The following is a 20768-nucleotide window of genomic DNA, read 5'->3' as shown; positions in this document are numbered from 1 at the left end:
TTCTAGGTGGTAGGTCTACCAGGGGTATCAAAAACCCCCAAATCCCTTCTCTTATTTGGATACTCATAAGAATAATTTAGCAGAGAGGGATGACCTATTGATGCAGAAGAGAGAAATGACTCAGTGAGAGGGAATGGAATCTCTGGCATGAGAGTGGGCTCCTAAGGCACAGACAGGCACTGCACCCAACAATCACAGAGAGGGTTTGGTCTATGGGCAGAGAATATACCCACCAGACAAGACAGTGGGAGCACACAGAGTTCTCTGCTGGCGGTCTTTTTTCTCACTGACCAGGAAACAAGGTTATCAGTTGAGGGAGGGTAGGGAAGGAAGTGAGAGAGGTTTGAAGGAAACAATGGAGCGGACTTTAGTGATCTGGAAGAACGACGGGAATCTGTTGAGCAGGATTATGGGAAAGCATTAATGCCCACCTGACGTTAGCAGTCATGAATGGGACTTTAGACGAGTGAGCACCTTGCACCTTTCTCTAGCTACATTCAATCACTCATAGTGGGCACAAAGTTAGTTCACTCAAGTGGGCACAAAGTTAGTTCAACCAGGGTTGGGATTTTGCCAAGCAAACACAATATAAGGCAGAGGAGGCTACAGTTACAATGGAGGAGTTATATAACAGGATTATATAATAAATGTATAGGCACCTAAAGACACATGACAATTAAAGTCTGTTTAAAAAAAGTTGTAGAATATTTCTTATTGGAGTTTTCAAAGTTAAAGGGTGTAATGAAGCTTAAAAAAATCAGGGCTAAATGATTGAGATATTTAATGCATCATTAGTGTATTAAAGACTGTCAAGTTATATCATAAGCAAACAAGTTTCAAATTATTTAACCTAGCATTTCCTAAAAATATTTAACTATAAAATAGTGCTTTAGTGGACAGTCCATTAACATCATGTGGAATGCTAGTGTTCTGCAGAACACAGTTTGGAAAATGTTGGTCTAAAGGATGCCAAGAAGTCCAGTCTTGCTCTATTAACCAGATCCACTGAGTATGTCCTAAAAGATCAGGAAATCTCAACACACTCCTCTCTGAATGGAAAAAGAAAAGTCAGAAAGGTAACACAGTGGCTAGAGTTTCTGGTGAGTAAAAAAGTCTTATGACTAGTGAAAAACAAAGAACTTTCTAAAAAATGCTCTAAGTGAATGAGATCAATATATAGTCATCTCTTTACAAACCAACTTTCAAATTAGTAGCCCTGAACAGTATCAAAGTGAGTTGATAGAGCCCCCATTTTTTTTTTTAAAGATTTTATATTTATTTGACAGAGAGCGATCACAAGTAGGCAGAGAGCCAGGCAAAGAAGGGGTGGGGGGCAGGAAGCAGGCTCTCTGCTGAGCAGAGAGCCCAATGTGGGGCTTGATCCCAGGACCCTGAGATCATGACCTGAGCCGAAGGCAGAGGCTTAACCCACTGAGCCGTGCAGGTGCCCTGAGCCCCAATTTTTTTTTTTAAGATTTTATTTATTTATTTGACAGAGAGAGATCACAAGTAGGCAGAGAGAGAGAGAGAGGAGGAAGCAGGCTCCCTGCTGAGCAGAGAGCCTGATGCGGAACTTGATTCCAGGACCCTGAGATCATGACCTGAGCCGAAGGCAGCGGCTTAACCCACTGAGCCACCCAGGCGCCCCTGAGCCCCAATTTTTAGTGTGGATATTTCTCAGAATTATTTCAGTGAAATATACCTTTAAATTTATAGTTAAAGGTTACCTTTCTCTTCTTTTATTCACTTGTTATCTCCTACCACCCTTCCCCACACCAGTACTTCTCTTAATCTATGTATTAGGGTTATGTATATATGTGTATGTCATTATTTTAGAAATCTGAAAACAAAACAAACACTGCTAGGTCAATGCTAAGTCCATACAAAACTGGTATTATCTTACAATGATATAATTTCATAAAATATATTTTAATATATAATTCCTTAAAATACATTCTGTTGTGGGAATATACACTGGTGTAGCCACTGTGGAAAACAATATGGACATTCCTAAAAAAATTAAAAGCAGGGTGCTTGGGTGGCTCAGTGGGTTAAGCCTCTGCCTTCAGTTCAGGTCATGATCCCAGGGTCCTGGGATTGAGCCCCGAGTCGGGCTCTCTGCTCAGCAGGCAGCCTGCTTCCTCACCACCCCCACCTGTCTCTCTGTCTACTTGTGATCTCTCTCTCTCTCAAATACATAAATAACGTCTTTTAAAAAAATTAAAAACAGAAATATCATATGATCCAGTAAATCACTCTTGGGTATTTACCCAAAGAATACAAAAACACTATACGGGTACACTTATGTTTATCACAGCATTATTTACAATAGTCAAATTATGGAAGCAGCCCAAGTGTCCAACAATTGATGAATGGATAAAGATATGGTAAATATATATAATGGAATATTATTAAGCCATAAAGAGTTAAATTATCCCATTTGCAACAATATGGATAGAGCTAAAGAGTGTAATGCTAAGCAAAGTAAGTCAAATTTGAGAGACAAATGCCACATTTCACTCCTATGTGGAATTTAAGGGAAAAAAAGGGGGGGGGAGGGAAACCAAAAAACACTCTTAACTATAGAGCACAAACTTATAGTTTCCAGAGGGGAGGTGGGTGGGGGGCATAGGGGAACCAGGTGAAGGGGATTAGGGATACACTTTTCTTGATGACCCCTGAGTAATGTGTGTAATTGCTGAATCACTGCATTGTATACCTGAAACTAATATAACACTGTATGTTAACTACACTGGAAATGAATGAAATAAAAACATTGTTATAAATTATATAAACAAGGCTATAAAACTCTATTTCCAGATACTCTACTCTTTACTTAGACACTCATTTGGTTATGGATTATTACTGATTATGTATTGCCTCTATTTCAGAGAAATTCTTATTTTATTTTAGAGAAAGGCAATAATTCACATAGCGCTCATGAAAAATAATAAAAAGAAAACATATACAACATTTGTCTAATTTCTTTCTTCCCAATCTAATACAGCTAGCAAATAGTTTTTATAATTACCTGCCAGGCTCATGGTGATTACAGTAAGAACTGCAACATTACTAATTCTTTCGATTTTATTGCATTTCTCTATAAACTGCAATTAAGAAAAATACTATGGTATATCTCAGCGATACATTCCTGTACTACTCGAATCTTATGTAAGGTTTTAATGCTGCCTAAATACTGATCAAAGTTACCATTTAAAATCAACAGGAAACCATCTCAGTAGAGAAAACAGAAATGGCCCTGTTTTCATCTATTGTACTCACACTCTGCCCATCAGCCAACACTTCATTGAGAAGGAAGTTGGAAGCCTGTGAAATCCTTTCTGCTACTACTACTGTCAAAGAAGTCATCTCTTAGTCCCATCTAGTGTTCAAAAGCAGAAACGGAACCAGAAAGAAATGTAATTATAGACGAATGACTGATGGTGAGATGTTTGAGCTGTTGATCATTGTACCCCCCCTCCTTCGTTCTTTTGGGTTTCTAAAAAATCATCAAGGAAGTCCATGTCAAACACTTTTTTAAGTCCATTTCAGGGGCACCTGGGTGGCTTAGCTGGTGAAGTGTTGGTGAAGGGTCCCGACTCCTGATTTCAGTTCAGGTTATGATCTCAGGGTCATGAGACGGAGCCTGTGTTGGGTTCTGTACTTAGTGGGGAGTCTTCTTGGGGGATTCTCTCTCTGCCCCTCCCCCTGCTTGCACAAAGTCATGTGCTCTCTCAAAAATAAATAAATAAATCTCAATTAAAAAAAAAAAGTCCATTTCATAAGCGAGTGAAAATTATTCATGAAGACTCCTAAGATCCAGTCAGACCTCGACAGGTAGACTTCAAAAAGGTCAGAATCCAAAGAAATCACTCATGAAAAACTTATGTTAATATAATGATAAAGAGAGTAGATGCTAAGATATTGATTTTATGAAAACAGAAAGAGGTTAAGAGATTTCACCAAGACTTTCAGGTGAAAAGAAAGAGATACTGGTTTTCTCAAATCACAGCCAAAAGCTCAACAAAATGCATGCGCTCCGGACTCTGCAAATCTAGGCAGAGAGTCAAACAAGAACATTTCAAGATGCTCACTTAAGGAAAATACTAAAGTCTTCATTTCAAGCAATAATGGTCCAGATTCTTTGAAGAAATACATACCACTTGGCCTTGCCTACTCCCTGAATTCAGAGCATGATGACTCCCTTTATTTCCCAGAACCCTGCTTTCCTGGTTTGGGTCTGCGCCAATTCTCAGGGGCCTCCGTTACTCTGTGTTTCACTACTAAACCCCAAACATCATCAGGCTGAGTTAAGTAGTTCTTTTCATCCCTAATTCATTTCCAAGCCCATTCCCCATAGCAGCTGTTTTTAATATTATTAATTTGCTTTAAGCTTAAAACGTGATTTTTCACTAAAAGTGAAACTTGGGAAAGAGAAAGGAGATGCCACATCATTATGTTTCTCTCAAATTTTCCCATCATTTCTTCATCTTCTCCAGGCTGACGGGGAAGGGAGCTCCTTTCTCCCCCAGGTTAGCTCTTCTTACAGGACCACAGTCTCAGATACCTTCCTCATGGTGGCCTCATTTCTTCAGCCTGAAAACTAAGCTCAAAACTCTTTTTGTGCAGGGAACCCTACCCTGACTGTTGACTGCCCCCACCCCCAACACCCCATAATCCGTTTTCACCTCCAGGACCTACCTTCTCTGCCTGAAGTCCCTTGTAGCCATCTCTTTAACCTTCTGCAAACTGGTTTCTGCTTCTTAAACTTTTATTTTAATCCTCACAACACCCATGAGGTACATATTATTATCCCTTTTGCAAAGGGAGCAGCTAAAGCTTAGACACGAGTAAAGTCACTTACTAAACAGATGGGCTGCCATTCCCCAAACATACCTCTGTTTGCTCGCTTGGGCCTAAACATAAGCACATGCTTTCCTTGGCCAGGAATATTCCATCCCAACATCCAAGAGCTGATTCCTATCATCCTTCATGGTCCAGCTCAAATCCCAGATCCTCCAGGAAACCTTCCCCAAGATCCCTCCATTCAATCAGTCAGTCCTTCCCCTACCCACCACCTTAAATAGCAAGTGGTTGGTTCTAAAAACTAAGCACAAACCATGTACCATGCAACCTGTGGTTTGTGCCCCTCCCCAGACCCTGAGCCCCTCAGGAAAGAAATGCAGAGCTACCTAGGTTCCTTTCATCTCTGTAACTGTGACCACCATCAACCCATGCTTCTCAAATGATGACAAACCTGTTAACTTTGACACTGCTCTCAGAAATGGACAACATGCTGTAAACTTTTCAACATTACTTTGGGGAGATAAAAGAGAGCCACCTTTAAACAAACAAACAAACCAAAAAAACCCCAACCCCCAAAAAACAATAACAAAGTTTGAAGTACACTTAGAGACAATGGCCCTAGCCCCCTGTTTGTTCTAATTCACTAACTTGACTCTTCTTTTTCATAGATCTGCTTGTTGATTTTTTCTTGCCCTGCCTTAACTGGGAAACCAGACTGAAATTCAGGGACAGCTGAAGCTGCAGTCTCAATTATGACAGCTTTTCTACTCAATAATCAGTGAAGTCCTACTGTGCCTTCCTAGTTCCCAAAAGACCAGACCACAAGAAAATAACTTTTCTTAAAAGGAAGGTTCCTTGGCGATTCACAGACCTGTACCCCTGGGGCTAATAAACATTATATGTTAATATAAAAAAAGGAAGGTTCCTTGCTAGTGCCTGGGGGAAGGGAGGGGAGGCTCCTTCACACCAGCGCTCTGCTGAGGAGCCCAGTCTCCAGGCAGTGGAAGACTGGGCACTGCTCTGGGAGGACAACGGCACCCTCACCTTGATGGTGATGCTCCCCAACTTTCAAGTCCTTCCTAGTTCTACTATTCCAAGCTACTTAGGATTACTAATAAGTCTAATGACTGTCAAGGGGATAGAATTAAGCTGCTAGCAATTACCAGAATAATAAAAGCACATGGGAAACCCAGAGGTAAAGCAAATTTTATTCTAACATAAACTATTTCCCCTTTAGTAAAAACTACTTCAACTCTGCATACATTTTCAGTTTTCCTCTTTGGAAGGAAGAAACATTTCATTGCATTTGTATTACTACAAACATAGACAGATTTATATACTTGACCCCTTGAATAATACATGTTTGAACTGCATGGGTCCACTTGTATGGACCCTGATTGTCTGATTTTTTTCCAATATATACAGTATTATAAATGTGTTTTCTCTTCCTTATGATTTTCTTAATAATATTTTCTTATCTCTAGCTTTCTTTATTAGAAGAAAACAGTATATAACACTCATAGCATGCAAAATACAAATTCACCAACTGGCTATGTGATCAGTAAGGCTTCTAGTCAACAGCAGGCTATTAAGTTTTTGGAGAGTCAAAAGTTACACACAAATTTGTGACTGTACTGGGGGTGAGGACTCCTGCCCCCTACACTGTTCAAGGGTCAACGATACATGTTGTCCAACTCCCACTAAGGTAAAAAAAAGATGTAAGATCACTATTCAATCCAAATGGGAAAAAAATCTCATTTCCAAACCATTTTAAATTCAGAAAGCAATCTTATTTGTAACCTCAATTATATACCTAACCAAGTAATTTATACAGATAAAACCCATCCCAAAATTCAAAGATCAAAGAACATAATATTTAATAAAACTGGAGAAATTCCAATGCATTTAAGCAATTTTCAATGTGCCATAATTGCATACTGAGAAAGAGAACACACTGTTCTCCTAGTCTGACAATGAACAGAATATGATTTCATGTCAACAGTTAAAAGTATAAGTAAATCCTCAAAGTACATTTTGTCCTAAAAATAATTAGTCTGTGCTCATAAAAACACAAAAATCAGTGTTAAAAAAAATCTTTTTTCTCTGCTGTTTCTAAAAAAAGAACCCAGTATCTTTCCTATTCCCTAGGCATTTGGCATCAAAGAAAAATGAATGTGACAAAATCTTCTAGGCTTTTCATTAATTTTTTCTAGAAGAACATTTTTAAAGGAAACACATCTTATGACAACTTAACACTTTTAAAACTCTCTAATACTTCTAAGACCACAAAAAATAATAAACATTTACCCATTTTGTTTAAATCAGACAAAAACTAAAAATAAAAATCACCCTAAATGAATCAGAACTTTAAAAACAAAAAGCACTCATTTTAACAAATTTTAATAAGTGCTTTAAAGTATCACTTATTTTTAAAAATATTTATTTAAATAATCTATATACCCAACATGGGGCTCAAACTCATGACCTTGAGATCAAGAGTCACAAGTTCTTCTGACTGAGCCAGCCAGGCGCCCCTGAAGTATCACTTTATTAATGGATCTGGTCATCACTCTGCTACTGTCACCATCAGAGCACATCAAACACAGCAAGGGAGAAACACACTTGACCTCAGAACAGATTTATGGTGTTACTCAATTTAATTTAAATTTAATTTAATTTAAATGTTTTCTCATCAATTCCCTCACTCAAGTTAGGTACAGATAATTTTGAATGAAACAGAAACCACAAATTAGTAAGAAATATGAGGAACAGATGAACATGGTAAGCAATATGAGAATTCAATCAACAAGTCCAGACTGTGGGAGACTCAACAGGACAAGCACCTCCGTTTCTTCAATAAAAGTTACAAGGGGTAGAGAAGGAGAGGAATAGGAATCTATAAAGAAAGAGATCAGGAGAAACATCAAAACAATCATGAAGAGTACACCTCATTTGGATTTAAAACCATCAAGTCTAAAAAAAAGGAAAAAAAAACACACAAAAAACCACAAAACTAAGATAATTGGGAAGAATGTTTAAGTATGTCAATAGCAAAATGGCATTTATAACAATGAATCTGGAGAAAAAGAATCCCTATCTTTAAAAAACACACACTGAAATATACACTAATGAAATGCTATGCTATATGAAATTTGCTTCAAAATAATCCTGAGGGGCGCCTGGGTGGCCCAGTGGGTTAGAGCCTCTACCTTCAGCTCGGGTCGTGATCCCAGGATCTGGGTATCGAGCCCCGCATCGGGCTCTCTGCTCAGCAGAGGGCCTGCTTCCCTTCTCCTCTCTCTCTCTCTCTGCCTCTCTGCCTACTTGTAACCTCTGTCAAGTAAATAAATAAAATCTTTAAAAAAGGAAAAAAAAAAAGAATCCTGAAGTTGGGATTTCAGCAGAAGGAATACAGAGAAAACAAGAGTGTATCTTAAGTTGATAATTTTTGATGCTGCAAAGTGGCTGCAGACAGGTCACTATTATTCTACTTTTGTATAGGCTTAAAATGGTCTATATTTCAAAAATTTTTATTGCAAACAGAATGAAAAGATAAGCTATGGGGAAAATTATGCTTTGCAGAAAAAAGCTGGGGAAAAACACATTGAAAATATTCAAAAGTACAAGACTCTGTGTGGTGTAATAATGGAACTGCTTGTCTACCCTTAAAAGAAATTCTGTAAAAAACACATGTAATGTATAACAGGAAGCGTTTAAAAAGTATGAATAGCAAATGGATTCAATGCCTCTCCTTTTTAAAACATTGTAAGTAAAACTGGTCTCTAAGAATCCAATTTGAGGAGTAATGGAAATGATTGACAACTCAGCTGAATTTTTAAATGTATGCATACTGAAAAGTCAGGTCAGGAAACAAGCTTTCCTGAAACACAGCAACACCTATATAAATTAGTATTCAATTGATACTGTAACACTGGCCGTATTTTATAAAGATATGTTCTCATTGCCAGTGTTCTAGGAAGGAATTAAGTACTTCAGAAATGACCTTCACAAGGAAACTGAATTGTAATGATCGATAAACTTGAATTAGGTATGGAAATCACTATTTCAACTGCTTAATCAAAATATAATGGCTTTATTAGAATTACAGGTATATGATTTTCTAATATGTTGCTCCTACTACTTTATGTAGTATGTCCCAAAACTCTAAGGATTAAGAATATTCCTCAATTAATATATTTGTATTTGGCAATTAAAAATGGTTGAATTAGTTACTAAGAATAAAAATATGAAGGAAAATTATTTTCTCAGAAAATGACAGAGGACACCCAGGATAAGGGGGAAGCATGCATCTCTGGGCACTCCCACATGAACATGTGTTGGATGGGGGGTAAACCACACTTCCACAGCAGGAATGAGTGAAAATACAAGTCATGAAGTTGAATTGAAGGATACTATCTAGAAATACGTGCCATATGAAATAGGTACAAAATTAAAAATCTGAAATGGCAAAGAATGGGACAAAGCACTGCTATTTTTTTTAGTCATGAGCTTTGCATTAGTATTGTTTCCATGCACCTGGTGGCCTTGAACACACCCATCACAGACAGCACACAGCAACGGAAAAGGGTCTCACCAATAGTCATAGCTCTCGTCCCAGTTGTCAAAATGTACCAGGAAACGATTGTCCACCATATCTGTTACCGTAGCAACACAGATGAATGCAGGATTCTTTTTGTCTACAGCTTCGAGCTTCATTCCAACTCGAAAGCCTGATGGGATCACTGTCTACGAAACACACAGATTTAATTAGAGATAAGCAGACACTTAACAGCGAGATTTGTACCCTCTCTACACCTCCCCGCTGAAGGCCTTGGCGTTCGTCAGCCGCCTTCACACTATTTAAAGAGCATGTACTGGTTTTCAAGCAGGGTCGCTTTCCAACAAGCAGCAATGATAAAACAATGTCCTGTTGGTACACCCAAGTCACTAGGCGGATATCTGGACCTCCAGACCAAAATACTCATAACCTCACAGTTTTATCAATTTCAGTATGTGTTCTGGGACCCTAGATAGACAATTCCACTAGTTAGGCAAGTTTAATTCACCATACAGTTCCCTTTTTGTTTTTCTTGTTCTTGATTACAGACTTAATCAAGAAAATTATTTCACACAAAATATGCACTTAATCAAGTTAAAAATGTGTATGAGTCAGTCCAAGTTCACTCCCATTTCTGAAGCGATCTCTCTAAAGAGTACTCTACTGGAAGTAGGTCATCTTCAGACATGAAAAGCTGCAAGTTATTACAACTTTTACCTAACACTACAGATATTATTCACAAAAGCAGCAAAACAAATGGCTGAACACACATGGCCATTCAAAATGATTTTTAATGTAACGAACAACAAACATGATCAGCCATCTGGGATATGGAACCAAGACAATAACAGCTCAATAAGATTTAGTGCCTGAGGTGCACTAAAATATAAACATTCCTTAGGATCTTGTGTGAGGAAAATTATCCTAACTTGGAGAGATGCACTGGGATATCAGTTATGCCAATCATAACACCCCAAGTCATTTCTGCCCTTCTTAAAAAAATCCTCTGCCCAGACTTAATCACAGAGATAACTATTCTACTTACTTTAAGCAAAACAACTGTTATCTCTCATTTTACTGTAACTATCCAGCTCTCATTACAGAAGTGTAGATAACATATATCTGAAAATGCTAGCATATGTCCTAGATGAATAGAAGGAGCATGAATTAATGGTACACAGATACCCTGACGATACGTTTAAGTCCTGAAATTATTTACCAGGGCTCTGACCACAAATATTTGCATATTCTAAGGTAGAATTCAGGGATAGGAAAGTTAACTGCATCTTGGAGATCAAACCCATTGCTCAAGATTAAGCTGTATGCCAGCACTGCACAGAATTTAAGATGACGGTTCAAGGCAGTTAATCAAATCCCCGACTGAACGCATCCTCAGAGAACCAGACAGGGATTAGGAATCTTGGAGCAGGCTGCTGAATTTTCCACCTAACTGACCTCCCTCCCTTGTCTTGACAGAGAATACCTACTGACAACATGGTATTTACATTTCGGTAATTAAGCTCTCCTCTCAATTAAGAGATTTTTAAAAAAATGATCTGGCTCATTAGCTCTATTAGTTACCTAAACACATGCACGCACACACACGCACACACACAGCTCTCTTCAGTTCTCTAATTCAACCTGGCCTATGTTCAATTCGATCAGAGACTTGTTTAGCCATCAGACCAATGCCTGGAACAACTGGTTAAAACCATTTCACAAACAGAAGGTATTTGGATCGGGTGAGAAAGTTTCTACCCCGTCCTAATATTCATTTCCATTTGGAGGGAACCCCATTACTGAAATATTATTGTCTCTCTCTACGTTCTCACTCACTGTTACCTGACTGGTGAATCTGGAAGAAGGAAGTGGTCCCACTCACAAAAGCAAACTGGTCTACAGGGCATGGAATTTCCACCCCTCTACAGGCTTGTTCTGTCCCTGTGGGGTGTAGGTCTGCCCCCAATCCAGTGCTCCTGGGCTTGGGGGATGGGGCAGAAGGGCCAGTACATCGTAATTCGAGGTCTCAGAATCCACGAGCGCATTTGTCAACAGATAGAGGCCATGCATGTACTCCAACTGAGCTCTTAACTGTTAGATGGTATTCTGGCTTTCCACCTGCCTGCTCTCTGTTAATTCCAGTTAGATCAGAACGGGGCCAAGGAAGAGGAGTGTAACATGTTGGGTTTCCTCAGGGATGCAACAGGGAACGCAGCGTGGAAAGTGGGAACACAAGTCAAAAATATGGGAAATACATACACATCCAGACTCTGCTTCTGTTACATGGCAAGAGGAAGCTACTCGCTAGAAGGAAGGTGAATCACTGTCCCTAAGCATGCAAATCCCAACAGGGCTACCCTCATTTCACTACACGAATCCCATGTGAACAGCACTCCAAGCATGGACACTAGCAATAAAATATCCCAATTTAATTTTTTATGTACTTTTACTGTAAATTCACCAGGGTTTCCTTCCTGTGTTGCCTTCCACCCTTCAATAAAACACAGTAACCATGATTTGGCTATAAAATATATATTCATGATAATTTTAAGCTAATTTTAAAGTTTAACTAAGAGTGCTTTATTTACCAAAACAATAAAATTTACTATAGTCTCTTGGTATCACTTTTAGCTTATCCTGTGAAACATCAAAAGTCACTTCCCTTGAAAGGAAAAGTATTTTGGATGTACTTACTATATTCTGATTTTCAAACAATGACTTGGGAGCAGCTTGAGCTCTGCATGTCTTAAGATAGGTCTGCCAATTAAATTCTTCTTCTTTATAACCTTGGATAAGCACATATACACAGACTGAGCAAAATGTAAAAATGTTTCATACCTAATTTTCCATTCCCACTTTTAGCTATACCTCCAGCGTGCTGAAATCGAACAATCGATTTTTTTAAAAAGACAAAATTTAACTCATAATTCATAACTATGGATTGTCTTACACAGGCTGTATTTATTTCCAACAAATTGTATTATTTTTCCAACTCTGAACGAATGATAAAGGATATAAATAAAAGGTAATAAATATGTATTGTACTCTGGTCTGCTTATTACCAGGCTATTTCTATCAGTATTTAAGTATAACTGCTCCACAGTCAACGAGTGAGCGGGGGAGTCAAAATCTTTATTTTCCCCTCACCTGTTCTATTTTGGGAAACTCACTTGCAGGAACAAGTTGGAAACTGGAGAAAACAGTAATAAAACAGATAAAATCTTCTTAGTCTATCACCACAAGAATGACAATTCAAGATTTATGAAGAAAGGATGCTGGCAAATTATAATAATGGAAATGTCCTTGCCTTCATGCTCACAATTTCACATTTAATGTTGTTGAAGCCAACATTTCCTTTAAAAAGGAAATTGAGCATTTTATTTTATTGGCTCATGTGCTCTCTTCTACCTCCATTAAAGTCCAGAAGGCAGCACGAAAAGAACAGCGAATAACTCCCCACATATAGGAGGTCAATTTATATAAAGGCTTGCAGATTCTCTTTTTCTCCCTCATTTTTTTCTACGTGTTTTTGTTTAATCCTTCAGTCATCTGAAAATACCATTCTGCCATTAATTTTTCACTTAAAAACCAAAGGATGGCTAGCCCATGAAAAAACGAGAGCCCTGAAACAGGCCCAAAATACCACACTGGTCTCCTGGATCTTTGACACCAAGTAAGCAATACTGAATGAAACAGTTGAAAAGGAAAGAAACAAGATATTATGAAATACACTAGAGATGGACTGGAAAAAGATGGTTATCTGTTATTCTTGGATCTTTAGGTAAAAATGAAACAGGCAAAATCACTGGCAGACTGTAGTATAGAGAACTCAGGAACAAAAAAGTAATTGCTATTAATTCAACCTCCACTCAAACCAGCATTTAGGGCTACATTCTCCCTCCCTATCTCCTAAAATATTAAGATTCGTGAATTCACTGCATAATGTCTAGAGATTTTCTATATAATGAAATATGAGTAAGTAAACTTATTCATGTCAACAGGTTAGAACTAAATTTTCAAACGTGTTTTTTCAAGGATCTAAATACTCGACCCTGAATAATACAGGTTTGCACAGTATGGGTCCACTTACTCAAATCTTCTCTTCCTTATGATTTTCTTAATAACGTTTCCTTTTCTCTAGCTTACTTTATGGTAAAAAGATAGTATATAATCTATGTAACATACAAAACTTGTGTTAATTTGACTATTTATATTACCAGTAAAGTTTCTGGTCAACAGCAGGCTATTAGTAATTACGTTTTTAGCGAGTCAAAAGTTACACGTGGATTTTCAACTGTGCTGGGAGATGGTGGCCCTAACCACCTCGTTATTCAAGAGTCAGCTGTGTGTGTGGGGAGGGGGAGGGTGGGGAAGGATGGGTGTGTGTATGAAAGAAATCTGTCACTGAAATTTGTATTCAAAATTAAGTATCAATCCAATGTTATTTTATAACATTTATAAGTACATGAACATAGTTCAATGTTCATTGTTATTTTATAACATTTATAAGTACATGAACATAGTTTATCATTAAAAAGGATTCTACTTTCTACACTTCTTTCATTTTAATGAACATATTTTTCTTCATAAACAATAAGCTTGAAATTAGGGTCTACCTGAATCATAATAAAGTCTGAATTCTTAAAAATTCCAAATCACGGTATAAGGAAAGAAGATTTTACAGCATTTAAAATATGAAACAAAAAAGGGACAATACCTTTGGGAGGATGGAGTTTATGGCCAGTCTTCTCACACCACCCCACTGGGTGAATATCCAGAGCATCTGCATTTACCCAGAAATCGTAGCAATCAGAGTAGCCGTCAAAGTGCAATTTTATTCGGTATCCACAAACCTGAAATAGGTAAGGCAGGCTCACTGACTAGAAAAACAGAAAGAAATCCAAAATACCCAGAATATCTCTGTACAAAACTTGTTTACAAAATAAAACAAAATCTATTGATTTTGGTACACAAATAAACATGGACAGTCAGTGTGACATAGCCTATGTTCATCAAAGTGCCCTCATGACCAGCCATAAAAGCAAGTGCACTAAATGACAAAATCTAAAGGCAAGGGCCTTCTCTGGAAGGAACTGAGCTGCCGTGCTTTGGCATTCTTCCCAGTTATATTAGAAGTGCAAAGAGACTACGCGAAGACTGATTTTCCCACATATCCGTGCCCTCTCTTCGTTCTTTATATCGCACCAGCATGCATCAGCAAGGAGGGCCAGCAGGGACAGAGCCAGCCCCTCACAGGGCACGCAGCCCCAGCAGAGTCCCAGGGTGACGCCCCACTGTCCGCTGCCTGAATGCTGGCTCTCGGCCTTTGCAGAGCGCTGCAGACTGTGAGCGCCGGCCAAGGCTGGTACACAGAGGGAGGTCTACAGCTTCTCCTCTCTACCAATAGCTGCGTTGGGAGAAAGCCAGAAACGCCTTCCTCAACTCATACTTAGCAGAGACAGGTTCCCTGGAACGCCAGTAAGAACTCACTTTATGTAACGCGTGCTGAATGCTGAGGCCACGCAACTGTCTAGAGAGTTGCTCTTGGGGAAGTTCTGAGTTAAAATTTCACAGGGGTTGAGGAGGCCTCAGCTGCGTCACTCTCTGCCTTGGGCTCTCAGATAGAAGTCCAGCCTCTCAATCCCTTGGCCTCTAGCACAGCAGATGTGTTCAGGTGGGAGCACACAACACAGTAGACCTCTAAACACTCCAGGAGCACCTGCTCTGCAGAAGCCGGTCAAGAAGCTTGAGGCAAGAGCGCAGAGCTGGGACCACTAACCATTCTCGAATAACAAGGGAGATGCTTATTTACTGCCATGGAAAGTCCTTTGGAACATACAGTTAAAATCCAAGTGGCAATAAATTCTAAGAAATGCTCTCCATAATATACTAGTATACTAGTGTATTATGTGTATAATATACTACTATAATATACTAGACTAAAATAAATATATAAATAGACTAGAACAATTTTTCTCAAAAAATTTCATAGAGGTACCTTGAAATACTAAAAGATATATAAATATCTGTTGGTCTAGTTCTTTTTCTCTCTTTTTTTTTTGAAGATTTTATTTATTTATTTGAGATAGAGAAAGAACAAGTCGGGGGAGAAGGGCAGAGGGAAAAGCAGACTCCCCACTGAACAGGGAGCCTGGATGCAGGACTCCATTCCATGACTCTGGGATAATGACCTGAGCCAAAGGCAGACATAGGACTGACTGGGCCACCAGCCCTCCACCCCCCGTTGGTCTGGTTCCTATGTTAAAGAACCAAGTATGACCAAAGCGATGGAGTCAGAAGGACCTGGGGTCAAATCCTGCTTCTACTACTTTGAAGCTGTGTGGCCTTGTAAACATCACTTAAGCTCTCTGAGCCTCAGTTCCTTTATCTACAGAACAGGAATGAAAACACATGAACTGCATAGGATTCTTATAAAGATTCAGTGAGTTAATACACAAAACAAGAAGTATAATGCCCGGTATCAGCACTCCAAATGGAACCTTTTCCCGTTATTAAAACCCCATAATCACCATCTTATTGCAAAAGTAAAGACAAGGCAAGGCTTACCTCAGCCACAGTGAGGACACAGTACACAGACTGATGTTCAGGATCCACACCTTCTAATTTCATGCCAACTTTAAACCCATTTTTGTTATATGGAAAGGATTGATACTAAAATGCAAAATGACACTGGTTTTAGTATTTTGTCCGAAGAGCCCAATTAAAATGTGACTAATCACCACTCTTAAATAAAGACTAATGAAACAGCTAAGTCCTTCAGAGCCCTGTCCTCTAGGTCCCAGATTTGCCTCTCCCCGTAATAAGTGATTACTGCTACCAGTTCTTCCATCCCCTTCCCAGAAAATGTATGTGCCAATAAGCAGTAGATATACAGATCCTGTCCTCCCCATCTTCAACCAAATAATAACATGCCACACACACTGGGTGAGATGTTCTTTTTTTTTTTTAACTTAGTTTGGAAGGATTCCATCATTCCATCATGATTCCCTTCATCGTTTTTTTTCTTCATCATTCTTTTATATCAATTATTAGTTAATTAATATATTAATCTTATTTTTTTCCATAAGTTGCTCTCTATTAGAGGACACAGTATTAAGATATATATTAATATGTGACAGATATACACCTCATTACTTGACCTTTTTATAGTCTTTGATAATTTTCCACTGAATTATTTGGTGGTCCTTTTCTTTAGGATTTTTAAGAATTACTTGGCGTTTCTAGTGCTCTTACAGTGTCAATTACAAGGCTGTTTCACTGATTCAAGTAATGAGGTGTACTTAAACTTTTTTTAATGTAAAAAAAATCTATTCTACAAAGAATCAAATTTACAGAAAATAATTATATAGAACAAGTCCATATGTAATTACAATTACATTTAAATATTCTTAATGTAGATGTAATCATCGTAACATTTACTATTCATCATGTTTTTAAAACTGCCTATGTGAATGCATAGCTAACAAAGTATCAGTGGAGGATTTATTACACACCATGATTAAATATAAATAATTTAAAGCAAGGTTCAGTGGACTACACTCTATGGGTCTAATCCAGCCCACAACCTGTTTTTATAAATAAAGTTTCACAAGAATATAGCCATAGCCCTTCCTTTATATATTGTCTAAGGCTGCTTTTATTACAATAACAGAACTGAGTTGCAGTAACTGAGCCCAGATGCCCTACAAAGTCTGAAATATATATCATCTGGCCCTTTTACAGAAAAGGCTTCCTGACCCCAGGTTTAGCCCAGTGGTGGCAGCTGCTACTCAGAACCACACCTGGTAGCTATACTTCTAACTGAGCTTGTCACTCACGACAAAATGTTTTTATTACAGTTAACAGAATACAATAACCTGCTTTTAGATTTTTGTTGTGATATTACATAAACCTCAGTAACCCATTTTCACTTCTCCCAACGCCGTAATGTTGACATGAAATTTCATGCCAGATTTTCTTCATGTATGAGCTTTTCGGTAGTAGTAGAGGTATCCCTCTTAAAATTACTGAGTGGGAGCCTGGTAAATGTCAAGAGAAAAGAGCAAGTGTGTCCCGACGTGTGTCTGTGCATGGGGCATGGGGGCGTGGTCAGCCTATATTAACGTTAGCTGCCCTTGCACTATCCCCTCCACATAAATACACTCATGAAATGCAGTATGTTTGAGAAATTATCCCAAGTCACATTTCCTACAAAAACAATGGAGACATCAATCCTAATTCCAGATCAGAATTCCAGACCCTTTGCCCTTGTAGACAATGCCCTTACAGACAATGCAGACAATGCTTTCTAGAAGGGCCTGTACCTCCTTGAAGAGCTTCGCGGGCACTGCCACAGCTTTTTCCTCCTCCAGGTAGGATGCCCAGCACCAGGCTTTCTTTCCTTTAGGAGGCAAACCTGAAAAGCAAGTGAGACTAATAGGCTAGGGTTCCCAGATGTAAGAAGTCAGAGATGTATCTTGTGAAGTCTCACTTTCCAAACTACTACTATGCTGGGATCTTCTTTAACTTCCATGACTGGTATTTCCCAGTCTCCTCCTGGCCCCTCTTCCAAAGAAACAAAGGTAAGGAGTAAACTGTGGTGTATAAGCAGTTATGATGGCAGAAGAGAGAGGAGAAGAATTTAGAATCAATGATGGAGACAACACAGGGAACCAAGACAGAAGAGTATCGTGAAACAAGATGATCCAAAAATGTTTCCTGAGATCAAGAAGCTGAGGACTAAGAAGAGGCCAGAGCAAGGAGTGCTTAGGAAATGGCCGCTAATTTGGGAAGGGAGGGGATGGTCAATTCAGCAAGGGCCAGACTTTGAGCTGCAAAAGAATCTATAACTGATAAAAGTATGCCACCAGCCAATATCCATTTTATTGTGGATTTATTTAATAAACAATAGAAACGAAAGGAAGAATATAATAGCAAAAGGTATTCGGGGGGGCGAGATTTGAGCACGCTCAGATGGAGCCCATGAAAAGAAAAAAAGAAATTCTGAACACCTAAGGGGGGAAAAATAAATGACTGAAGGAACAAGGTCCCAGAAGAGCTGGGGCTCTGAAGACAGGAAAGAGAAAGGTTAAAACACTGGTGAGGCCGAGAGCAGAGTGAGGAGTTTACCCCCTATCATCTCAGTGATGTAAAACAGAAGGTCATCTCCCCCCAGAATATGAGTTAGGCTGTGTGCCTGAGGCAGGCAGAAACACTTGAAGCCGTGTCTGAGGAACTGAGAGAGGAATGGGCAAGGAATGTATCCACGCGGTGAGGAGACACACTGGCCTCCCGCCCCAGTTTGCAGGGACAACAGGAATGGCCAGGTTGGCGGTGGGGCTGCCTTCAGTGGGCAGACCTGACACGAAGGGCTGGCGGACAGATGGGACGCATCAGAAAGGTGAGACAAAATCCAGTGGGCGTCTGTGGAAATGAGCTCAGGGCCATGATGAATAAGGAGGTCAGGTCACCCAGTCAAGTGTAAAAGGAAAGGGTCTAAGGACTGGATTCGTCGTGAAAATAAAGTGTTGCCTGAGGAGCAATGACCGAAAAAAAAAAAAAGGCTCCCCATCAGGAGGTTGTGGTTTGAGAGGAAACACTGAAAACTTGAAGTCTTAAGAAATGAACAAGAACAAAGGTTTTAGTCAATGTGCAAAAGTAGAAAAAAAAACTATTTGGTGGAAAAATATCTGAAGCTGTTTTCAAGTTTGAACGGACACTACTCAGAAGTTACTAATTTCCATTTTTTTCCTTATCTACTTCTTCAAAACTCTGATTTTTATTGACAAAATTTAAAAAACAAAACAATACCTTCACTACCATAGTGTACATTCCAATTAAGATGAAAATGTCTACCTGTGTGAATTATTTTCCACTTCATAAAGCCACAAGTAAAATCTTTCTTTCATCAACTTACCTTGCTTCAGTACCGCTGAATCACCCCGTCTTTTCCTTCGGGCTCTCTGTGAACCCCTCAGGATTCTTCCATCTTGCTTGTTCTCCTACAGCAAGAAAGGAAAATTATGATTTTAAAAGCTCATGAAATTGGCACCAATGAAAAGTTAGAGAGCTGTCAGAGAGCATTATTATTTTTTGTACTTTTTCTTCAATTCACTTCGTAACTTTTAAAGAAAGAATGAATACAGGTCATTTGAGAACTGTGTTGCTTTTGGCCTGAGGTCATTACAAAATAAGAACGTTTCCAAGAATCACACTCTGCAACAACTCAGATACCGTTCCTGCCTTCTTGGAGCACTTTCTTCTTATAGCTCCTTGACCACTGTGTGTGGATTTCCCTCACACCCCACTGGCCCGTCTTTCTCGGTCCCTTTGCTGGTGTCTCCTCCAAACCACTTCCTTTCTCTTCTCTATTGAATCCCTCTTCCTGGGTTTTAAATATCATCTGTCTACCCAATATCCCCAGTCTGTAGCCCCAACCCTCTTCCCTGACTCCAGACCCCTGTATCTGACTGCCCACCTGGAATCTCTACTCGGATACCCAATGAACGTCTCAAACCCACGAAGCCAGTGGACTCTAGATTCTGTACTCCAGTCTTGCCTTCCCATCCTCAATAAAAGACGTCATTATCCAGCCAATTATTTAAGCCAAAACCTGAGTTATTCCTGATCCTTCTTTCTCCCTCACCACCTTGGTAAGACAGCCTCCAACATCTACCCTAAATCCAGTGACTTCTATCTTCCCTAGCCCTCTTAATGAGTCGACTGCAATAAACTGAGTGTTTCCCTGATTTCATTCTCACTTTCACATGCCAACACTAGAGCCATTGCTTTAAAACATAAATCATGTCATCATATTCCTTTGCCTTCAACTTGCTCATGGCTTCCCATCACACACAAAACAGAATGAAACCCCCTAAGTCTGGTTTCTCAGGAAGCCTTACAAATGGCCTGAACCTCTTCAGCTTCATCTTACTCTACTCTCCCTTGATCTTTAAGGCTCAACTGAACTTTCTTTATTTTCTCAAACAAAACATGTCACACAGGTTCTTGCTTTAGGGGCTCTTCCCGGCCATTCCACTGCCAGGGGGGGCGCCTCAGTCTTTTGGCAAAGCTGGGGCTCCCTCTTGTTGCAGAGATCACACTGTTCTTGCCAGCTTCTCTGGGAGGCCTCCCTGATAGCCCAGCTTAAAGGAGTGAGCCAATCCTCATGCCCTACTTTGTTCTCACATAGCATTTATCACAGGCTGCTGTGTCTCCTGTTTATTAGCTATCCCCTGAAAAGAATGTGGTGTCCTTGAGAAGAGAGCTCCTGTTCTCCCACTGCCACACATCCCTGTGTTCCCAGCTCCTAGGAGAGAGACGAGCAAACAATGGTGGGTCAACACCGATGTGAAGGGGAAGTCTTCAATTTCAAGACTTTCCAAGTTCTCTTTTCACATAGGAC

At 39.3% G+C, this 20768-nt stretch overlaps 1 protein-coding gene across 7 annotated transcripts in view; it reads right to left on the bottom strand.

Moving 5' to 3' along the window:
• Nucleotides 1–20768, bottom strand: part of L3MBTL3 (L3MBTL histone methyl-lysine binding protein 3) — a 111799-nt gene that overhangs the window by 57408 nt on the left and 33623 nt on the right. For all 7 annotated transcript variants that reach the window (XM_059400706.1, XM_059400712.1, XM_059400708.1 and 4 more), the window contains 6 exons: nt 19281–19365; nt 17689–17780; nt 15932–16036; nt 14082–14217; nt 12059–12150; nt 9401–9552 (listed from right to left, as the gene is read on the bottom strand). In XM_059400706.1, the coding sequence (XP_059256689.1) occupies nt 9401–9552; nt 12059–12150; nt 14082–14217; nt 15932–16036; nt 17689–17780; nt 19281–19365 (662 nt within the window). The remainder of the gene's footprint in view (nt 1–9400; nt 9553–12058; nt 12151–14081; nt 14218–15931; nt 16037–17688; nt 17781–19280; nt 19366–20768) is intronic.

The sequence above is a fragment of the Mustela nigripes genome, chromosome 5, assembly GCF_022355385.1.
Source record: "Mustela nigripes isolate SB6536 chromosome 5, MUSNIG.SB6536, whole genome shotgun sequence".
Lineage (NCBI taxonomy): Eukaryota > Metazoa > Chordata > Mammalia > Carnivora > Mustelidae > Mustela > Mustela nigripes.
Note: the sequence above shows the minus strand (reverse complement) of the source record. Positions and strands in the feature narration are given on the sequence as shown.